This window comes from Heloderma suspectum, chromosome 6 (genome assembly GCF_057233095.1).
Source record: "Heloderma suspectum isolate Gila_16-S chromosome 6, 16-S_ref, whole genome shotgun sequence".
Classification (NCBI taxonomy): Eukaryota; Metazoa; Chordata; class Lepidosauria; order Squamata; family Helodermatidae; genus Heloderma; species Heloderma suspectum.
In genome coordinates this window covers 76,347,468-76,366,226 of record NC_139463.1, presented here as the reverse complement: position 1 = coordinate 76,366,226, position 18,759 = coordinate 76,347,468, and the positions used below count along the sequence as shown (strand labels likewise).

The window sequence follows — 18,759 nt, the reverse complement described above, 5'->3', positions numbered from 1 at the left end:
AAGAGAACAAAATTAGCTGTAACTTGCAACCCTTTAATGGCACACAAGAAGGGCAGATTGTACCCTTTGGGCAGTGGGTTTGGGGCAGTACCATTAAATGGCAGCAAATTGTCAATTTATTGTTTATAGTTTTTCCTTTATATTTTTTACCACCGTCATTTAAGTTTTCTGCCCCAGGCAACAACATGTCTGGGGTCTACCTTAGTTTGTCATCAGTATTGTGGGTGTTTCTGCTTTTGTCATCATGTTGCCAATGATTTTATTGCCTCATTTTAAATGGTAGCCTTGCACAACTTTGAACCGCTTTAACTATTTTGTGAGCAATCTTAAGTGCCTAACTGCAGGAGAAAAGGTGTGAGAATGTTATTTTGGTGTTTTGTTTTTACAAAAATAACATTAAATAAATTAAAATAAAACTTGGAAGTACAGCTAGGTTTTTTGGCAGATGAGAGACAGGAGAAAAACAACAACACCTGACCATCATAAATCATTCCATAAGCACCTCAACCAGCTCACTTCGTTGGTAGCACTTTGGCCACAAATCTTTAAATTATTTGCCTGCCTTCCCACATACTCATGTGGCCCACGTGAAAGGGACACCCCCCCCAAAAAAAAATGGTGAAGGCAATTTGAGAGGTAATTGTGTCCTTCCTCTCATGAAAATATCCAGGCCCGGACCAATGGCACATGCAACCCAAGCAATTACTTCAGGCAGCCATGTTCTTTGGGGCACCGATGACACAGCTCACGGTTCAAGATCTGTGTCTCGGCAGCATCCTTGGCATAACTGCAAGGGATCTTAGGGCACCCCGCCCATGTGGCGAAACCATTTGGGCATCAAAATATATTTCGCTAACCTTGCAAATGCCAGTTTCCTTACCCAGTTAGACTTAGTTATTCATGTGTGCCCCACCTTCCCTATTAAATAGTTCACAGCAGCATTTAAGTCCGTGATGTAAATGAGAACACACCTGTATATTGTTCCCCACAAACTGCTTATATCAGAAGTGGCCATCAACTCATTAGGGCTTAGACACGGCATCTCATCCTAAAGCAGTTGGAACAGCTACCAGTTTAGGGAGCTTAAAGGATGAGAGATGGCATGGTGCTACTGAAGAATCAGTTCTGGGAAAAGTGAACCCCCAAGCATGGTGAATTCCCACACCACAGAGTTTGAGCGCTGTGTACCCTCTCTTTAGCTACACGCACGGTCTTTCCTTTCTGTCAAAACATATCGTTCTGTCCACCAGCATCAGAAGCCACCATTTTAACGCATAATTAAACCTACAGGGATTTCATTCATGATGAGGCCTGTGCATTGAAAGAGTCCATCTGGAGTTCGCACTGAAGAGAACCCACAGAATCAGGTACCAAATGGATCGATCTCTCGGTTCCCACAGGAGCCGTAAATATCTCTTCCCTTACAAGGAAAAGGCTTTCTCTCTCTCACACACACACACTGAGCAATTCTGTAAAAATAACTTGGGAATGGAGGCATTTATCTGTGGGGGAAGCTTTATCAGCTGTCCCCTCAAGACCACCAGCCAGCCGCAGCTGGGCCCTGTCAATGACACGGAGTCCGCACACTCACGCACAGGCACACACATATATATGTATATATATGAATGCAAATAGTCATACCTGAACCAGCCCGGAGTAACACTGGGGTGCTGGAGGGTAGACAGGCAGGCTGTAGGGGTGCAGAACCACAGCTGGAGGGGACAACATGGCACATAATAAAGTCAGGGCCCGACCACCCAGTCCCAAAAGGAGTCAAAAGCACCGCTGTCTGAGCGGCTTTGGCACCAACGGAGGGAGTGCTGAGTGGCAGATGGGACGGTGCCATTGAAAGACGCCAACAGCTGTCGAGAACACAAGCTCCTGTCACAAACTGCCTGGGCAAAAGCATCTGCACTGGGATAGAGGCTCGCCAGGGACACATAATTTTATGAGGCACAAAGTAAACATGAGGTACTGAGGTAAACATGACTTCACCACAGGGTTCTGACCATCTTGCCACCATTATATTTTATCTATGTGTTGTATGCATATACTCATACAGAGGAAGTGTAAGCTTCACTCTTTAAAAAAACAATATATGAGTGGTTATTAGTCATAATTGTTTTTGGAGGCAACTTACAATTTATATTTAAACAGCACATGATTCAGCCAAATTAAAAGTGTTTTAAGTCCCACTGATTTCAATGGGAACATTAGACATGTGCTTACATCTCTCCCTCTGAAATCAGTGGGACTTATAACACAATATTATGCATGTTTACACAGAAGACAGACCCACTGAATTCAGCAGGGCTTGCTCACAAGTAAATGTGATTAGGAATGCACCCTAAGAAATGCTTAACTTTGATTGGATCATGCCCATAGGACTGTATAGTTTTGCACTGTGTTGTCCGCAGCCTTAAATATGGAGGGTCAGGTGGGATATGAATATTTTACATTAAAAAGAAATATAAAGCTTATCAATAATTGCAGATTATCAATTATTGCCCATTCAAGACCAAGACATCCCCCCCTCACCCCCCAAAAACCTTTGCATTACAACCAGAAACAATATATTGTTTTGGGAAAATTAATTTCCCCCCAGTTCCTGTGAGAATTGCAGATGAATTGGGATGGAAGGGGATAGCACTGAAAAATTAGGATGGAAGGGGGTGGCATAGAAGGGCAGCATCCCTGCTAATAAAAATGTCCTGGTGCTTCGACCCTGTGAGCCCTGGCTCCACTGCACCATCAGCACCAGCACATACAAAAACAGTGTTGGCAGGCCAACAGCATATCCACCTGCACCACAGATCTCTGGCATATACCAACAGTGTGCATGGATGGGACAATGTGTACACCAAGCACTTTTTAGACATGACGCTGGCCACATGGAACGTCCGTACCAGTAAATGCTGTCCAGAGGGCCCACATCTAAGTTGGGCCTGAGCTACTAGCTTTCATACATAGAAGTGTGGCAGTGGAGCGCTAAACAAGACCCTTTGGTAAGGATGGGCTGCACCACCTTCCCATGCAATTATCAGCAGCAAATTGCACAACATCCCATAAAACTGGGCTATGAGAATAGTCTGAATCTGCACACATCCACCTTCTTCCCTACCCTTTCTATTTATTTAGGGATGCGCACACACATCGGCCTTCCTTCCCTTCCACTCTTTAAGGTCCGGTGATGAAAATCTCCACTGCAGCAGCAGATCTGCGAGCTTGCTGCTTATAGCCTTATTCTTTAGATATTTCATGATTCGTATCTGCTTTAGTATCTGTATAATGCCACCTCTGGTTTTTATCATGTCCCTCTGTGGCTTTATTATGGTTTGATTTTATGTATGTTACTGGATTTCATTGGACCCCATTTTGGAAATCTATTGAGTGGGCGAAAAAAATTACCTAAATAAATAAATGGTTTGGGGCATTTGACACTATCGTGGCTGTACATAGTTCCCACTCTTGATTATTATCTTTAAAATCAAGACAGCTTTTATATAAGCCCCTCTTCCATCTCCAGGCTGTGACTACATATGGGGGGGGGGGGGAGATGGGGGAGGAGGGAAATCAAACAATATAACTCTCTACTGCCTCCCAGAGCTCAATACATATACTACAACATTCATTAAAAGAAAAGAAAAAAGGAAGTTGTCCAGGCCATAAGAAATATTCTAAAAATCAGAATCAGGAAAAACAGGTACCAAAGTTTCAGAGTCTTCATCAGGCTGGATGTTAAGCAGAGTGGGGGTGGAGGAAGCTGGCTTGATTTTGAAGCCACAAAGTCTACATTTAGTCACAACTCTTTGTAGTCTTAAATTGCAGACTTCGTGGCTTCAGCATCAAGCCAGTCTTGCCCACTCTGGCTTGCTGAAGAGTTCTGGAGAACTCAAAAGCTTGCTCACTATTTGTTTATGTGTTAGTCACTCTTAAGAACGGTATTGCCCAGTAGATTTTATCAAGTTCATGAAGACGGGTTTTTAGGGATATTATTGTTGTTGTTGTTGTTATTGTTGTTGTTCAGTCATTCAGTCGTGTCCGACTCTTCGTGACCCCATGGACCATAGCATGCCAGGCCTTCCTGTCCTGCGCTCTCTGCGCTCTCTCCCGGAGCGTACTCAAGTTCATATTCATTGCATCGGTGATGCTATCTAGCCATCTCATCCTCTGCCGTCCCCTTCTCCTTTGGCCTTCAGTCTTTCCCAGCATCAGGGTCTTTTCCAGAGAGTTTTCGCATTAGGTGGCCAAAATATTTGAGCTTCAGCTTCAGTATGTGTTCTTCCAATGAGCACTCAGGGTTGATTTCCTTTAGGATTGACTGATTTGACCTCCTTGCAGTCCAGGGGACTCGTAACAGTCTTCTCCAGCACCACAGTTCGAAAGCATCAATTCTTCGGCGCTCAGCCTTCCTTATAGTCCAGCTCTCACAGCCATACATTACTACTGGGAAAACCATAGCTTTGATTAGACAGACCTTTGTCGGCAAGGTGATGTCTCTGCTTCTTACTATGCTGTCTAGGTTTGCCATAGCTTTCCTCCCAAGGAGCAAGCGTCTTTTAATTTCATGGCTACAGTCACCGTCTGCGGTGATCTTGGAGCCCAAGAAAATAAAATCTGTCACAGCTTCCATTTCTTCCCCTTCTATACTCCAGGAAGTGATGGGGCCAGATGCCATGATCTTAGTTTTTTTAATGTTGAGTTTCAAACCAGCTTTTGCACTCTCCTCTTTCACCCTCAACAAGAGGCTCTTTAGATCCTCTTCACTTTCTGCCATTAGGGTGGTATCATCTGCATATCTGAGGTTGTTGATAATTCTCCCAGCAATCTTAATTCCGACCTGTGATTCATCCAACCCGGCGTTTCTCATGATGTACTCTGCATATAAGTTAAATAAGCAGGGTGACAATATGCAGCCTTGTCGTACTCCTTGCCCAATTTTGAACCACTCGGTTGTTCCATGTCTGGTTCTTACTGTTGCTTCTTGACCCTCGTACAGGTTTCTCAGGAGACAGGTAAGGTGGTCTGGTATACCCATCCCTTTAAGAATTTGCCACAGTTTGTTGTGATCCACACAATCAAAGGCTTTAAGGGATATTATTACAAGATTGCAAAGCACTATAATTTACCATTATAAGCCTATTATGATTATTTTATTATTAATAGTTAATACTATTATAAAAAGGCAGTTGAAGTCACTGGTTCCTAATTTAGGCAATTAGCCTGATCCTATACAATGTTCATGTTAAGCGAGCCTGAAATACATCACAAAAACATATCAGTTAGGATAAAATATGGTCCTAAATACATGGTATACCAATCAGGCCTTTCAATGGTGGGAGGAATATATGCTGGCTGTTCAGAGGTCTCGGTTCCCAAGGGGCTATTTCAGGGCCTAAAGCAGGAATGGAGAACCTATGGCCTCCCAGATGTTCAACTCCCATCAGCTCCAGCCAGCATGACTAATGGCCAGAGATGATGAGTTATCGTCCAAAACAACTGGAGGGACACAGGTTCCCCACCTCTGGCCTAAACGCTTGATATTATTACAAGGCTGGAAATGGCCTCATGGCCCTGAGGCTGTGCAATGAGTGAGGAAATCTTAGAGCAGCCATCCTCAAACTGGTGGGGGATGTTGGGAGTTGTAGTCCAACACATTGGGAAGGCACCCGGTTGGGGATGGCTGTGTTAGAGTGAGGCACAAAGAAAGAGTGGCCAAAATAGAGGAAAACATTTAGAAGTTTTAAGGAATATGGCACAACATCCAAGACCTTCAGACACAAAGTTTGAGTCCTCTGTCCTATCACCAACACAATCTAGCATTTGAGCACAATTATTTCCTTTCCTTCTTCCCCCTCCCCTTCTTCTCCCCTCTCTCATCCTTTTTTATAAGTTATGGAAAGATGGGGAAGGAACAGGTGGTGGTATTATGGAGAATGGGAATACGGGGGGGGGGGGGATTGCTTGAGAAATAAGATTGTTTCTAGCAACCCTGTGTATTGCCAATGTAGATGAAAACTTAGCAATAAAAATTACACCACAAAATCAGAGCATGTGCCATAAAACCCGACAAGCGGAAATTGAACTGGGGAAAACAATGTATAAAGATTTTAAACAACAGATTATAGACTGCATACACATCCTGCTATGAGGAAGTCAAATTGGTGGATCTCAAAATCATGGCCTACCTGTTTCTCTTGCCTTGCTGGGGCTGCCCTTGTGAGAGAACTTTACTTCCCCTTTCGCCAAAGTCAAAGTCTTTGTTTTGGAAGGACCAGCTACTGTCTATTGACCCTGTAAAGCCGTCCTCAGTCCCCCCCACCCCCGCCGCTGTTTACAAGGGCCTAAGACTCACTGTCTGCAGGGTGGGGAGCAGGCCAAACTAGTTCTACAGGCCCCTGGAAAAGGCCAAGGAGCCTTCGGGAAAGAGTCCGGTGCATTTGGTCCTTCTTGCTTTCAGCCTCAGGGCCAGTTCTTTGAAGCTGAGAGAAGGGCAGTGCTGTTCAACCTTCTTTTGGCCCAGCTAGAACCTCTGCATGTGCATGCTCACCCACCCAGCCACCCATGCGCCTTAAACTCCCATGCTACACCCCCATGGCCATCAGCTATGTTTTTAACTAGGAGCAGCCCCTATTTTCTGATACACATGCCTGGAAAACTACTTGTCTTCTCTGAAGTTGCTTAATTTTTAAAAAAATTAAAGAATCTGTACTAGTTCTTCAGGTCTCCTACACACCCCTCATGTTTTTTAAAAGTTAGATCCTGGGGTGGTATGGCGATCACATTAGAAAGGACAATCCTGTATTGGAAGGTGTCCTCTATTTGATGGGCTATCCTGTCCAAGTCCAGTTTAAAGATAAAGAACCATAAGATGGGAGAGCAGCCAGGGGCCTTGAAGCTGCCCATCAAGAGCACCTGGACAATAGACTAAGGAGGCACACAGGTCACTTGGACACAGTCTTCCCTCCTATGGGGAAATGTACTCTCTCTTTAGAGCCATTATTTCCAAATTTGCATCTATACATATACATTCACATATGCAAATTGCTGTCATATTTTGGGGTGATGTGCAAGCGACCACCCGGGGAAAGGAGGAGGGAGGCAGATGCACCTCGACTCAGCACACACATGTAAATAAATGCATATGGATGACACCAACTAATTGTCAGTAATCCACTTCCCTTTCAACATCGCTCCCTAAATATTGCTGAATGTTTTAGGTGCCAAAATGCTGTTCAAAATACAAGCAGATCCATTGTGAGATTAAGAGGGTGGGTGTTTAATACAAAGGAAGCTCTTGGGGTCAGCTTACTCACACTTCTGAAGTCAGTGAAAGGCAGGCTGCTGCAGAAGAAGGGAACACAGCAAACAGCAGCAGGGTAGAGCAATGCTTTCAGCAATGTCTTGTGTAAGATGCTAGGTAGGACTGAGGCAATGATATTTGGGGGGAGGGGCATGGATGGTACCAGTATACAAGGATGTCTGTTATTTTAACTTGTGCATACCTTCTACTATTTCACCTTCTCCCTCTCCCCACCCCTCCAATTGCCAACATGGAACTCCTTGTTGACCTCCAAGACCTCTCCCCCCCACATTTACCCCTAAGGTAGTCACCCCTTCCATACCAATCAGTTATGACCTCCTCCATGCACTCCACCATCACACTTCACACAGAACAATCACAAACTCACACACATTTATTTGTTTTGCATCATTTAAGCTTTCCTCCTTTCAGGTTTGCAAAGAACTTCGAGGTTTGCAGTGGTGGTGGTGGTAAGGGGCATTCTCCACTAGGAAAAGGGCAGCAAGAACCAGGGTAGCTTTTTTAAAAAGGCGGAAATATTGGAGGATTGTCATGGGAGTTTTAAGGAGTCGGACTGTGTAGCAGCCTCCCAGTGCCTGACCACCGGGCAGCTCCCCGTGCTGGTTTCCGACTTTTTGCAAGTTTCACATAGTCTTCTGCAATTTTTCCTCCTCGGGCAAGAGGGAGAGATTTTCCTTTTATAGAAAAAATGCAAACAAGCAGCCAAGGTTTTTGTTTGTAGGGTCACTGCCTCTATCCCCACCCTGCAGGGTTCTTGTGTTTTAACTGCTGGGTGGCAAGCACAGGTTCCCCCCAAACATACAACTGCTGGGAGAAGCTTCCCCTGTTGAATTTCTCCCAGCCAGCAATTAAAAGCAGAGAAGCCCCATTTAATGCTTGCAGCCTGGGGTCTCCAACGTTGCTCTCCACACCCCAATCCAGGACTCCAGCACAATAGCCCTTCCCAGCTATACACACACACACACACACACACACTCACTCCCCTCTCCTTTTCTCCCTTCTCGACTTCACTCCCAACTACTCCAGAGTTCTTAATCCCATCTTCTCTACAGCCTGCCTGCGAACCATTTCATTTTTCCTGCCAATGCCATTATGGGCTAGCCCTGTAGACAACAAAAGGAACCCAGCTCACTCCGCCAAGGGTGTAGTGGTAAATTTTGAAGTATGGGCTCTCATCATGACAATCCCCATAGCAATGGCCCCAAGGAGAGTCCAAAAATTCAGGCAGCTGTGTCGATCCATTTCAACAAACCAGTTCTAGTAGTTGCCATCTCCATCAGAAACAGGTATTTTGTGAAGTTAACCAGTCTTTATTGCCCATTCAAGACCAAGCCACCCCCAAATACTTTGCATTACAACGAGGAACAATATATTGCTGTTGGGAAGATTCATTTTCCCCCCCAGCTATTGTGAAAATTGCAGCCAAGCTCAGAGGAAACAGGGAATTCCGAGGGGGGTGGCAGGTGACAACTGCGTCCCTGCAAATAAAAAAGTGCCGAGGCCAAGGCCCTGTGAACTGTGGAGAGGGGGCCTCCACTACACCACAGCTCTTCCCGTACCGCACTTGATTAAAGTGCTGCTGTTCTTCATTCAGCATTTCCCAAGCATCTCCTCGGCTCCCCAAAAGGTCCCTCTCACCGATGCAAGCTTTGGCATGACATCTTTGGCTCTCCCTCCCTGCCTTCAGAGCAACCCCTTTCAAAATCACAAGCGGACAGATTTAAGGCAAAGGCGAAGAAGTTCTTACTTAACCCAAGGAACCCACTACAATGCACGATCGGAAATGGCTTTTTACAAAAAGATCACAGCAGTATAGAGAGGAGAGGTCTGCCAGCCATGATAGGCAGATGCGCAATCTCCAGGCTGAAGACATTTATACCACCGACTGTTACATAGTGGGGATCAAACAGGGGATGGGTATCACCATCAAGCCCTGCCTGTAAACTCCCCCCTCCTCCCATCCCAGAAAGATCCAGTTGGCTAGTGTCGGAAGACCCCTGCATGGGCTATTCTTATGGTCTAATTAGTTGTGCCAGGAGGAGACCCTCCGCTATTCGGTACCACATCCTTTATTCCATACTGTTCTGGGACAGGCCAAGTCTTTAAAAAGAAAGCTGTGAAGCTGGGAATGCTCATTTCCTGGAAAAGGAGAGGGGAGGATGGATTTCACAGGCAGCTCTCAGAGTGGCAGTGTAAACAGGGCTGCACTGCTCCCCCACACACACACACATGCAGCAACCGGCGCAAGCGGGACGGAGCAGAGTGCTTCAGGCCAGGGCCCAGGTGGAGTCTTGGGTGCCAGGGATCACCTGACAGTGCTTAGCCAGTTCCCAGCTTCGCCTGTCTCATGGGGCACAACCAGCAGCAACTCGCAGGGGCCCTGAGACAGAACCTCCTGGAGGAAAACCCTGTGGGAAAGGGCAGGGGGGAGAGAGAAGAGAGAAAAACAGGTCAGGAATCTAGCAGGGCCTCCTAGAGACAGCCCAGAACAAGCCCTCAAACACCCATTCTCAGAATTCCAGCACCTTCCCTGGGTGGCTGTTCTCCAAATGTCAGCCTTGCCTCACTGCCAGCTCCAACCCAGAGGGATCTCGCCTGTTCTACTCAGCACTAGTGAGACCTCACCCAGAGTGCAGCACATCAAGAGGGGGAACGAGATTCCAGGAGAGTTACTGGGCTGGCCTTGAGCAGAAGGGAGACAAAAGCATTGCAGTGCTTTGGGAGACAAGCTGGCTTACGGTGGCTTTTGAGGGCAAGGGGTTATTCATTGAGCCTTTATGCTTTGATGCTCCAGCAACTGTTTAGATTATAGATGTCATTCATGTTTCATATCCCTGGATGACTAGATCGTGTTCTTCATATTCCTTCTGCCTCATGTCTCCTCACCTTGTTAGCTAAGCTGATCCCACATTGACCGCCCCCCCAGCTGTGTACCTGTATTTACACACACCTACCACCTTTTCCCAGTCCGTTACATGTACCCAGCAAAATCTGTTCTTGTCTACAAACTCCACTCGCCACAGTAAGCCAGCTAGCTTCTATTCAACATTTATTTTATTTTATTTATTTAGAACTTTAATACTCCTGCCTTTCCACCGTCAGTTCTTCAAGGCAGCTGACAATCTCAAAATAAGTCATCGAGTAAAAACCACATCAATTTTTTTTTCAAACTGCGGCACACAGGCAGGAGTAACAGAAACAGCAGCAGCAATAGGCAGGCAACAGTTCAGAAGAATGAGTATGTTATTACTTGTCAAAAGCTTGACAAGTTCTGAACTACAGCTGCAAGGTTTGAGTCTATTTTCGGGGGAGGGGGACTTTAAAAAGTGCCTTCAATCATGCAGCAGGTTTTATAAAAGGACTTTATTATTTTTAATACACGTATTGTAAAAAAAATCGCAGATGGCAAATGCCATCATAACAGGGCACCCCCTCCTGTATGAAAAAGAATGCCTCTGCTATGACACTGACTGCTGTGACACAAGCATGCACCTTCCTAAAAACACACACATAGAAAACACACTTTTTGCTTCTATTTTGTTTTTAGCTACATAAACACACCACTATAGTTATAAACAATAACAGCGATTTATGCCCATATGCAAATCTGAGAACTCCTGTAATTAACCAACGGCACAACCCTGCTTATAGTTTACTCAGAAGCAGGTCCCACTGTGTTCAATGGGCCTTACTCACAGGTAAGTGAGCAAGGGATTGCAACCTCAGATTTCTTTATTTGGATAACAGCCCTAGCTTTAACACAGTAGCTAAAAGAAAGGAGGATGGATGCCAAAGCATGTCTCTGAAGAGGATATTCCTTACGTTGGGGCAATGCTATGTCGAAGACCCCTCTGCCCCACTCACCTGGGGACCCCTGGAAAAGGGCCTTAATGGCAACCTCAGTGAAAGGGCAGGCTTGTGACTCCAACTCTCATCAGCCCCAGCCAGCACGGCCAGGGATGAGGGGAGTTGGGAGACCCAACAACCTTGAGGGCCACAGGTCTGCTACCCCAAGACAGGAGAAGGTCCTTCAGATACCCTGGTCCCAGGCCATTCTAAGATGGCTTCAGATACCAGGGGGTGGAAAAAGAAACACAAGGGAGTTGCACCTCTCGCTCCTCGCAACTGTCTGCAACATTAGCGGTTGCAAATACAAAAGGGGGTGGGATCATTTCCCTGGATTATGACCTCTCAGATCCATACCATCTGTACTATTCTGCTTCAGCCTTCATCCAAAGACAGTAATCTTGGATACACCTGTTGGGGCAGATGAAGAGACCCAATTGCTCAGAGCAGGATTCACCCTCTAACTCAGGCCTAACCTGTTCCTGCCTCCTAACCTAATCTTGGCACATTAAGGACCACCTTCTTCCATAGGTTCCTCACCGTTCCTCGGTTTAACATCCGAGAGGCCTTCCTCCAGATACCACTGCCAATTGAGACATGGAGGGGAGCTACTAAGAAACGAGCCATTTTGGTAGTGGCACCTACCCTGCTGAATGCCCTCTCTTAAGGGAGGTTCATTAGGCTTCGACGCTTTATCCTTTTAGGCAGCAATCCTATGCATGCTCACCTGGGAGTAAGCCCCACTGAACACCCCAGGACATGCTTCTGAGTAAACATGCATAGGAATCTGCTGTTAGACATCTGGCAGAGAAAAGGCTGTTCCAGAAGGAACAGAAAAGTGCAGAAAAGGGCGACTAAAATGATCAAGGGGCTGGAGCAACTATGAGGGAATGTCACAAGTTAAGTAAGGAGGGACGTGACAGAGAGGTACAAAATTATGCATGGTGTGGAGAATGTGGATAGGGAGGCATTTTTCCCCCTTTCTCATAATACTAGAACCCAGTGGGGTCATCCCATAAAGCTGAATGGAGGAAAATTTAGGACAGTTAAAAGGAAGAACTTCTTCACACAGCACATACTTCAAAGTATGGAATTTGCTACCACAACATGTAGTGATGGACACCAATTTGGATGGCTTTAAAAGGAGGTCAGACAAATTCCTGGAGGAAAAGGCTATCAGTGGCTACTAGTCCTGATGGCTATGTGCTACCTCCAGTTCCGGAGGCAGTGAGCCTCTATGTACACCAGTTGCTGGGGAACATGGGTAGGAGAGTGATCTTGCACTCGTGTCCTGCTTGTGGGTTCCAGGTCGACAGCTGGTTGGCCACTGTGTGAACAGAATGCTGGACTAGATGGACCTTTGGTCTGATTCAGAATGCTTCTTCTTATGTTCTTACCTCCATGACTCAATGTTTTATTATTTGCAGTTGCTGAATTTCCTGTCATTTGATACGATGTTTCTTATTTATTGTACAAGATGTTTTTTTGTAAGCTGCCCTGAATTCACTTTGTGGGGGGAAAGGCAGGAGAAGAATTTTAAAATAAATAAAAACAAAAACATTTTCTTGGACTATACCAGGGATGGACGACCTGGTGCCTTCCAGATGTTTTGGACAGCAACTCCCATGAGCCAAATCCAGCATGACCAACAGTCGTGGATTATGGGAGATGTATCTACAACTTCTGGAGGGCACCAGGTTGCCTATTCCTGAGCTATACCGTCGCTCCCAACGCCGATGTTCTATCAGTACCTGAGATCAGCTTCGCCGCCAATCGGAACCGGAGATTTCAGCTTGGAGTCAAGGTTGTAGTAGATGCCGTCAAGCTGACGCACAGCGATCCAGTGCCGACGCCTCACGGGAAGAGACAGGAAACCCAGGCACACGTTGGATGGGACATTGACGATGAACCCAAGAACCCCTGCCAGGGAGAGCTGCTCCAGGGGCCTAAAATACAAAGAGAGACACGGGGCGTGGCAAGGGCAGCATATTATTCTGTAAAGCAGGAGTGGGGAACATGCAGCCCTCCTGAAGCTGCTGGACTGCAACACCCATCAGCCCCAGCCACCACAGCCAAAGGTTAAGGATGATGGAAGCTGTGGCGTTCCAGCATCCAGAGGTTGTTTGACTCCCAACATCCCTGACCACTGGCCATGCTGGCTGGGGCTGATAGGAGTTGGAGTCCAACAACATCTGGAGGGCTGCAGGTCCTCCCCACCACCAGCATCACCACGTGGCAGTTTGAAAGTGACAGTACCCGAGTCTGTTTATTTCCCCTCTGGCTCCTCATGCCGTTTTCCTTCTGCATTGTGCACCTTAGACAGCAAGCTATCATTTTAAACGGTAAGCTGCCTTGGGCAATTGGACAGAAAGGCGGTATACAAACATAGTCAATTAAGCGAGCAGAAGGCAGAGCAGGACCCCGTTCAAAGGGCAGGCGCTTGGCAAGCCAGCTCACAATCTGGAGGGCACCAGGGTGGGGATGGCTGGAAGAGGCAAAGGCAGAGGCTTGCTCCCTGACCTGCGCTTGTCCCACCAGATGGCTTCCAGCCCAACGCTTTGGAGAGCTGCCATGATGACGTTGACGTCATAGTTCCCCGTCCCCAGAAAGCTGCGGTGGGGGTTCCACCGGGCATCAGGGGCCAGCCTGTTGGAAGGAAGGAAGAAAGAAAGAAAGCTGTCATAGCATCAAAGCTCTGGACACAGACGAAAGAATAAGGCACAGAGGGATAGCTGGGGTCCCACTGCCCCGAACGACTGTCTTTTCTCCCTTGCTTTCCCTTATGGTCTGGAACTGCTTCCCAGAATACCTGCATGATGCTACCTCCCTTCCTTCCCCTCCTCAATGCTGACCTTTTCTGTGAGGCCTTTCGCACAATCCCTTCGTCTCCATCCTTTACCATAATTATAGTACCTATAAGTCAGCTTTCTCTCACCTGGTGCCCTCCATCAGCCCCAGCAAGCAGCAGCAGCAAGCAGGGATGATGTGACTTGTGGTCCAAACCATCTGGAGGGCACCAGGGATTTGAACACCTATTTTTACCACATTTACCCTCGAACATCCTCTTCTTCTGCTGCCTCCCTTGTGTTAGATGTTAGACCAGCCTTTCCCCATCTGGTGTCCTCCAGATGTTTTGGACTATGACCCCCCATCAGCATAACCAGTGCTCAGGGATGATGGGAGCTATAGTCTAAAACATTGGGAAGGTACCAGGTTGGGGAAGACTGCTCTAAAGCACTATACCTATCAATGGTACTATGTTATTTTATTTATTATTATTATTAATAATAATAGCAGTAACAGTAGTGTTAATATTGTTCTTTTCCTGCACATTCAGGCTATCCTAACCTTGTCCAGAAGGAAACTACTTGTGTTTTAAACATGTATTTCACACATTAGTTTTATTTTATTTTTTGTTCATTTCAAGCTGGCTGAACATTTATCCCTGGAGAGTTACCCTGGAAAACACATCGAGAATAAAGTATGTATACTTCTTTCTATATAACTGTTGTCTTGGCTTTTCCAGAGAAATATTGTACCCCAGGGAAGCCTCGTAGGCTCCTACTTGCCCCAGAACAGCACCATATAAATGAACTATAAATCAACAGATCCATACTGCAGAAGAAGCCGTATTTCAGATGCTTACTTATGTGGCGTACACCTGTTCGACTGAAGTGGTTACAGAGCACAAGATATTATCTGGATGGTGCTAATTAAAGTGTCATGATGACCAATGGTTTTAAATGAAACTGAATCCCAGCATCTCACACAAGACACTTTGGGAGTTGCCCATTCTGTTCATCACGGATGCAGGTGGCCTCTCCCATCGGTGATGAGCAAGCTGAACCAACATCCCTTTCGGAGAAGGCATCTCTTTCAGAGAGTGGCAGATGCACGTCAAGTAGAAGTAGAGGGGGGTGGGGTGCCTTTGCTGAACTGCTTTTAAAGAAGACTAAATCTTTTAAAGAAGATTTAAGACCAGTGGGCAAGTTTTGTCAAGACCTGCATCCTTCCCACAGTGCTGTGGGGGGCTGTTGAGTTTGCACTGAGATGTTGGGAGGGTGCAGAAGGGGATGTGCAAGGCTACCTATAGAGCTCTTCATGTTCCTCAATGTGACACATGCATTACTTCCATGCGGAACTTGCAGGGATCTAGTCCTCATGATTGTCAGATGCGGGGGGGAGGGGAGCAGCGGCACGAAGCAGATACTTTCCATGGCCCAAAAGGTCAGCGAGAGATCTCCATGGAAACCAAAAACCAGGCACATCTGAATCACCCTCCTCCTAAATACCTAGTCCAGTAAGGACCAACCAATATAGAATTACTTAATTAAATTAATTAAAAGAAAACAATTAATTGTTTTCCTAGAATTCTAACCAGAGAGCTGAACATAGATGAGAATTCCCCAAACCCCATCTCTCTCAGTTCCTGCCCATGTTCACAACTGGAATCTATATACACACACACACACACACACACAGGCCTGAGCATCACCCAGGACTAGCCACTTGCCCATCTTCACAGCTCCAACCACATTCACCAGCCCAAACACATTTCTCCTCTTGCTGCCGCCGCCGCCACCCAGTTTCCACATTCTGCAAACTCTCAAGTTCTGAGGCTGAACTTATGGTCATGTTAGGAGGTAAGCTTATGTAAAAAAACAACCCACTGGTATGTCACTATGTAATTAATTTTGAGCCCAGAGTTGGTCTCCCCATAATCCCCAAATAAACATTTTAAATTCATATTTTAATGTATTTACTTTTGTTTTTCTTTGGAACCAAAATCAGGTGCCAGTAAGGGGATGATGATGAAGATTTTAAAGGGGAGGGGAGCTGTAATAAAGACAGAACTATTTATAGGGCTCAACAATTTAGGTCAGCCTTTTCCAACCAGATGACCTCTGGATATGTTGGAAAGAACTCCCATCATCCCAACCAGCATGGCTAATAGTCACACACTCTCAGCCCAACCTACCTCACAGGGTTGTTCTTGTGAGGATAAAATGGAGAGGAGGAGGATCATGCAAGCCGCCTTGGATTCCTTGCAAGAGGAAAAAAGGCGGGATATAAATGCAATAAATAAATAAAGGGCAGGGATGATAGGAGCTGTAGTATAACACCTCTGGAGGGTACCAGGTAGGGGAAGGCTCCTTTAGGGTGATCACAGGAGCATCGTATACACAGAGAAAATTTCCTGTGGGGACCTTGCAGCGCATAGAGTGACACAAACCCTAAGCCAAGTTACCAGATGCCCAAACCACTCACCTCTTGCAGATCTCATCAGCCGCCTCCTGGGTGAAAAGCCGTTCCTGTAGGACATTGTTGAGGGCATGGACGGCACAGAGCTCAAGGCGCTGCCGCTCATGGTAAATCCCAGGTGCCTCGTTTTGTCCTGGGTTCCCAGACATCACATCTACGCTGGCCCGAAAGGCCCTCCCCCAGGACATCAGCCCTGCAGCGAAAACCCAATAAGAATCACAAAGACGGAGAAGGCAGACAAATCAATACAGTCCCATTAGTGGCCTACAGCCAATGATTTGGCGGTAATTTCACAGCAGCATATGCTCTCTGGCAGGCACTTCGCTAGCCCTGGGCTGATGGGGCCCTGGCCCTGAACCTATTTCCCACAAGCCCAGATCTCTTCCATGGAGTCTTTAGTGCCAATAGGTGTCAATGGAATGCCCCCCCCCCCACTTAGCTGTCATGAGCAATTTACAAGGGGGATTGCAGCTGCAAAGGGAAGAGTTAACCCTCCTCCCAATGTACTACAATGCCCCCCACCCCCATACACAGCAATTAAGCTTAGGAAAAAAAATATTTTCATTGGGCCAATGGGAGGTTTTCCCTAATGCCATGCTGGAGGGGGGTGGATTTCCAAGGGGATCACAGTTGGGAAGGGTTAATCCTCCCTTCCTTGTGCACTGTGGCCCCCTAAAATCCCCCTCCACATGGCATTTTTAAAAAAGCACCTTTCATTGACGGGCAACAGAAAGATTGGGCCCTGGATCTTTTACGTGCCCAGCAACACCTCTGGGCTTCCTCACCTCTGCCCTTCCTAGCCACCTGCAGGTCTCCTGTCTTTCCATTCTGTCTCCCACTTTTCCTTGCTCTCTCAGATCCTTTCCTTTGGCCTTTTCCTTTGCCCATCATATGTGACTGCCCACGCTCCTTCCCCAGCCCTCTCTTCCATCCTTGTTTCCCCAAGCTCTTATACGCCTGCCATTCACCCTTCTCCAGGATCAGAGCAGCTCAGCCAACGGCAGCCAAAGACTCTCCTGCCTGCTCCACCCTACTCTGACATTAGGGAAGCTCGGCCAATCACTGACCCTCAGCGCAAAAGCCCCAAGTACATCACAACATAAAATGGCCCCAAATCCCACCGAAAAGCCCCTACAGCTGGATGCAAACCAAGCACCCCCCCTTATGTCTAGGGGTGGAAAAGCAACATCGACACTACTGAACTGCACAAAAACCAAATACATCTTAAGCTTTAAACAGAAGAGGCATAAAAGAGTGGGCTTTAAAATACACATATACACCCATCGAGATACAATTATAAGTGAAATGAATACCCTCATCTATGTAGGCGTAGGAAGCCGCAGGTGGTAGTTATCACAGAATAAAGCACTATTAAAAGATATGTACCTAGGCCATAACCTCCACCATTATCCTCCTTTCTCTTCCAACACCACTGAAAATCCTCGAACCGTTCTATTAAATATAGCCATTCCTCCACAACCGTAAAGAAACAGCACTTAATTTAAAGATCAGAAACGTGCTTGCTTGCACAGTCGCAGAAGACCTCGACTGCAATTCTCAAAAACTACAGGTTTCCAGCCACCACCCCGCTAGCTCCGTTCCCCAGGCAAGCAGTATTACAGTAGGGGAGATTCATTTCATCATTACGGTGGTGTTGTTTTTAAAGTAACTTTTAAAAGTTAACAGCCATCAGCATACATGCCAAGAAACCAGGCCGGGGACCTAGCCCGAGCGTCTCCAACTGGCGGCCCTCCAGATGTCTTGGACTACAACTCCCATCACCCCCAGCCAACGTGGGTTGGGGGCCGGCTGCCCTAACCAATCTGAATGCCACAAGCAGCATTGAAGTTTCTAGAGATGGTTAGGCGAGTCTACGGTCGCGCCGTTTTCACTGGGAAATTTCCCCCTACAGTGTCGTACAGTTGGGGTGGGTGGGCGCACTCTGTACATGCTCTACAGCACCGTTCGTCATTAGGTGCTTCCCTGGCATCAAAAGCAGGTTCCGGGGCGTGAAAGCCGCCCGAACCCTAACTTTCCATGCCCACGCCCTCCTGACTTGTTTTTGAATTCCTGCCACCGCCCAGCCTGGCACCCACTTTTCACTCTGGGCAATTTCCAGCTTGTGCCGCGGCGGGGGAAAAAAGAAGCAAAAAAGCAACCTGGAAGGAAGACATCTCACCCTGAAGAAGCCGGACCCGCAACGCAAAACACCCTCCGCCACCATGACTGTCCCAGAAACGGCTTGTCTTAAGGCCGGGCTGACTGTGCAGTGGCGCGGGGAACTACTCTTCCCAGCAAGCACTGGGCGCGAGGATGGAACTACAACT

The 18,759-nt window shown here is 46.8% G+C and overlaps 2 protein-coding genes across 3 annotated transcripts in view; both read right to left on the bottom strand.

Moving 5' to 3' along the window:
- The window catches only part of LOC146341241 (RNA binding protein fox-1 homolog 3-like), a 41,572-nt gene extending 39,776 nt beyond the window's left edge, over positions 1 to 1,796 (bottom strand). Inside the window, exon 1 of the mRNA XM_084808306.1 lies at positions 1,642 to 1,796. Within this exon, the coding sequence (XP_084664432.1) occupies positions 1,642 to 1,728 (87 nt within the window). The 5' untranslated portion in view covers positions 1,729 to 1,796. The remainder of the gene's footprint in view (positions 1 to 1,641) is intronic.
- Positions 1,797 to 6,082: 4,286 nt separating this feature from the next.
- Positions 6,083 to 18,703, bottom strand: JOSD2 (Josephin domain containing 2). 2 transcript variants are annotated; one of them, XM_084805064.1, is made up of 5 exons: positions 18,612 to 18,703; positions 16,439 to 16,625; positions 13,691 to 13,816; positions 12,922 to 13,116; positions 6,083 to 9,732 (listed from the first exon to the last, which is right to left on the bottom strand). In XM_084805064.1, exons 2-5 carry the CDS (start codon positions 16,618 to 16,620, stop codon positions 9,630 to 9,632), a joined length of 606 nt encoding a protein of 201 aa, XP_084661190.1. In that variant the 5' UTR covers positions 16,621 to 16,625; positions 18,612 to 18,703; the 3' UTR covers positions 6,083 to 9,629. The 2 variants fall into 2 exon arrangements, with proteins under 2 accessions (XP_084661190.1, XP_084661191.1); XM_084805065.1 differs by lacking the exon at positions 18,612 to 18,703 and adding an exon at positions 17,218 to 17,392 and having other exon boundaries at positions 7,259 to 9,732.
- Positions 18,704 to 18,759: the final 56 nt, after the last annotated feature.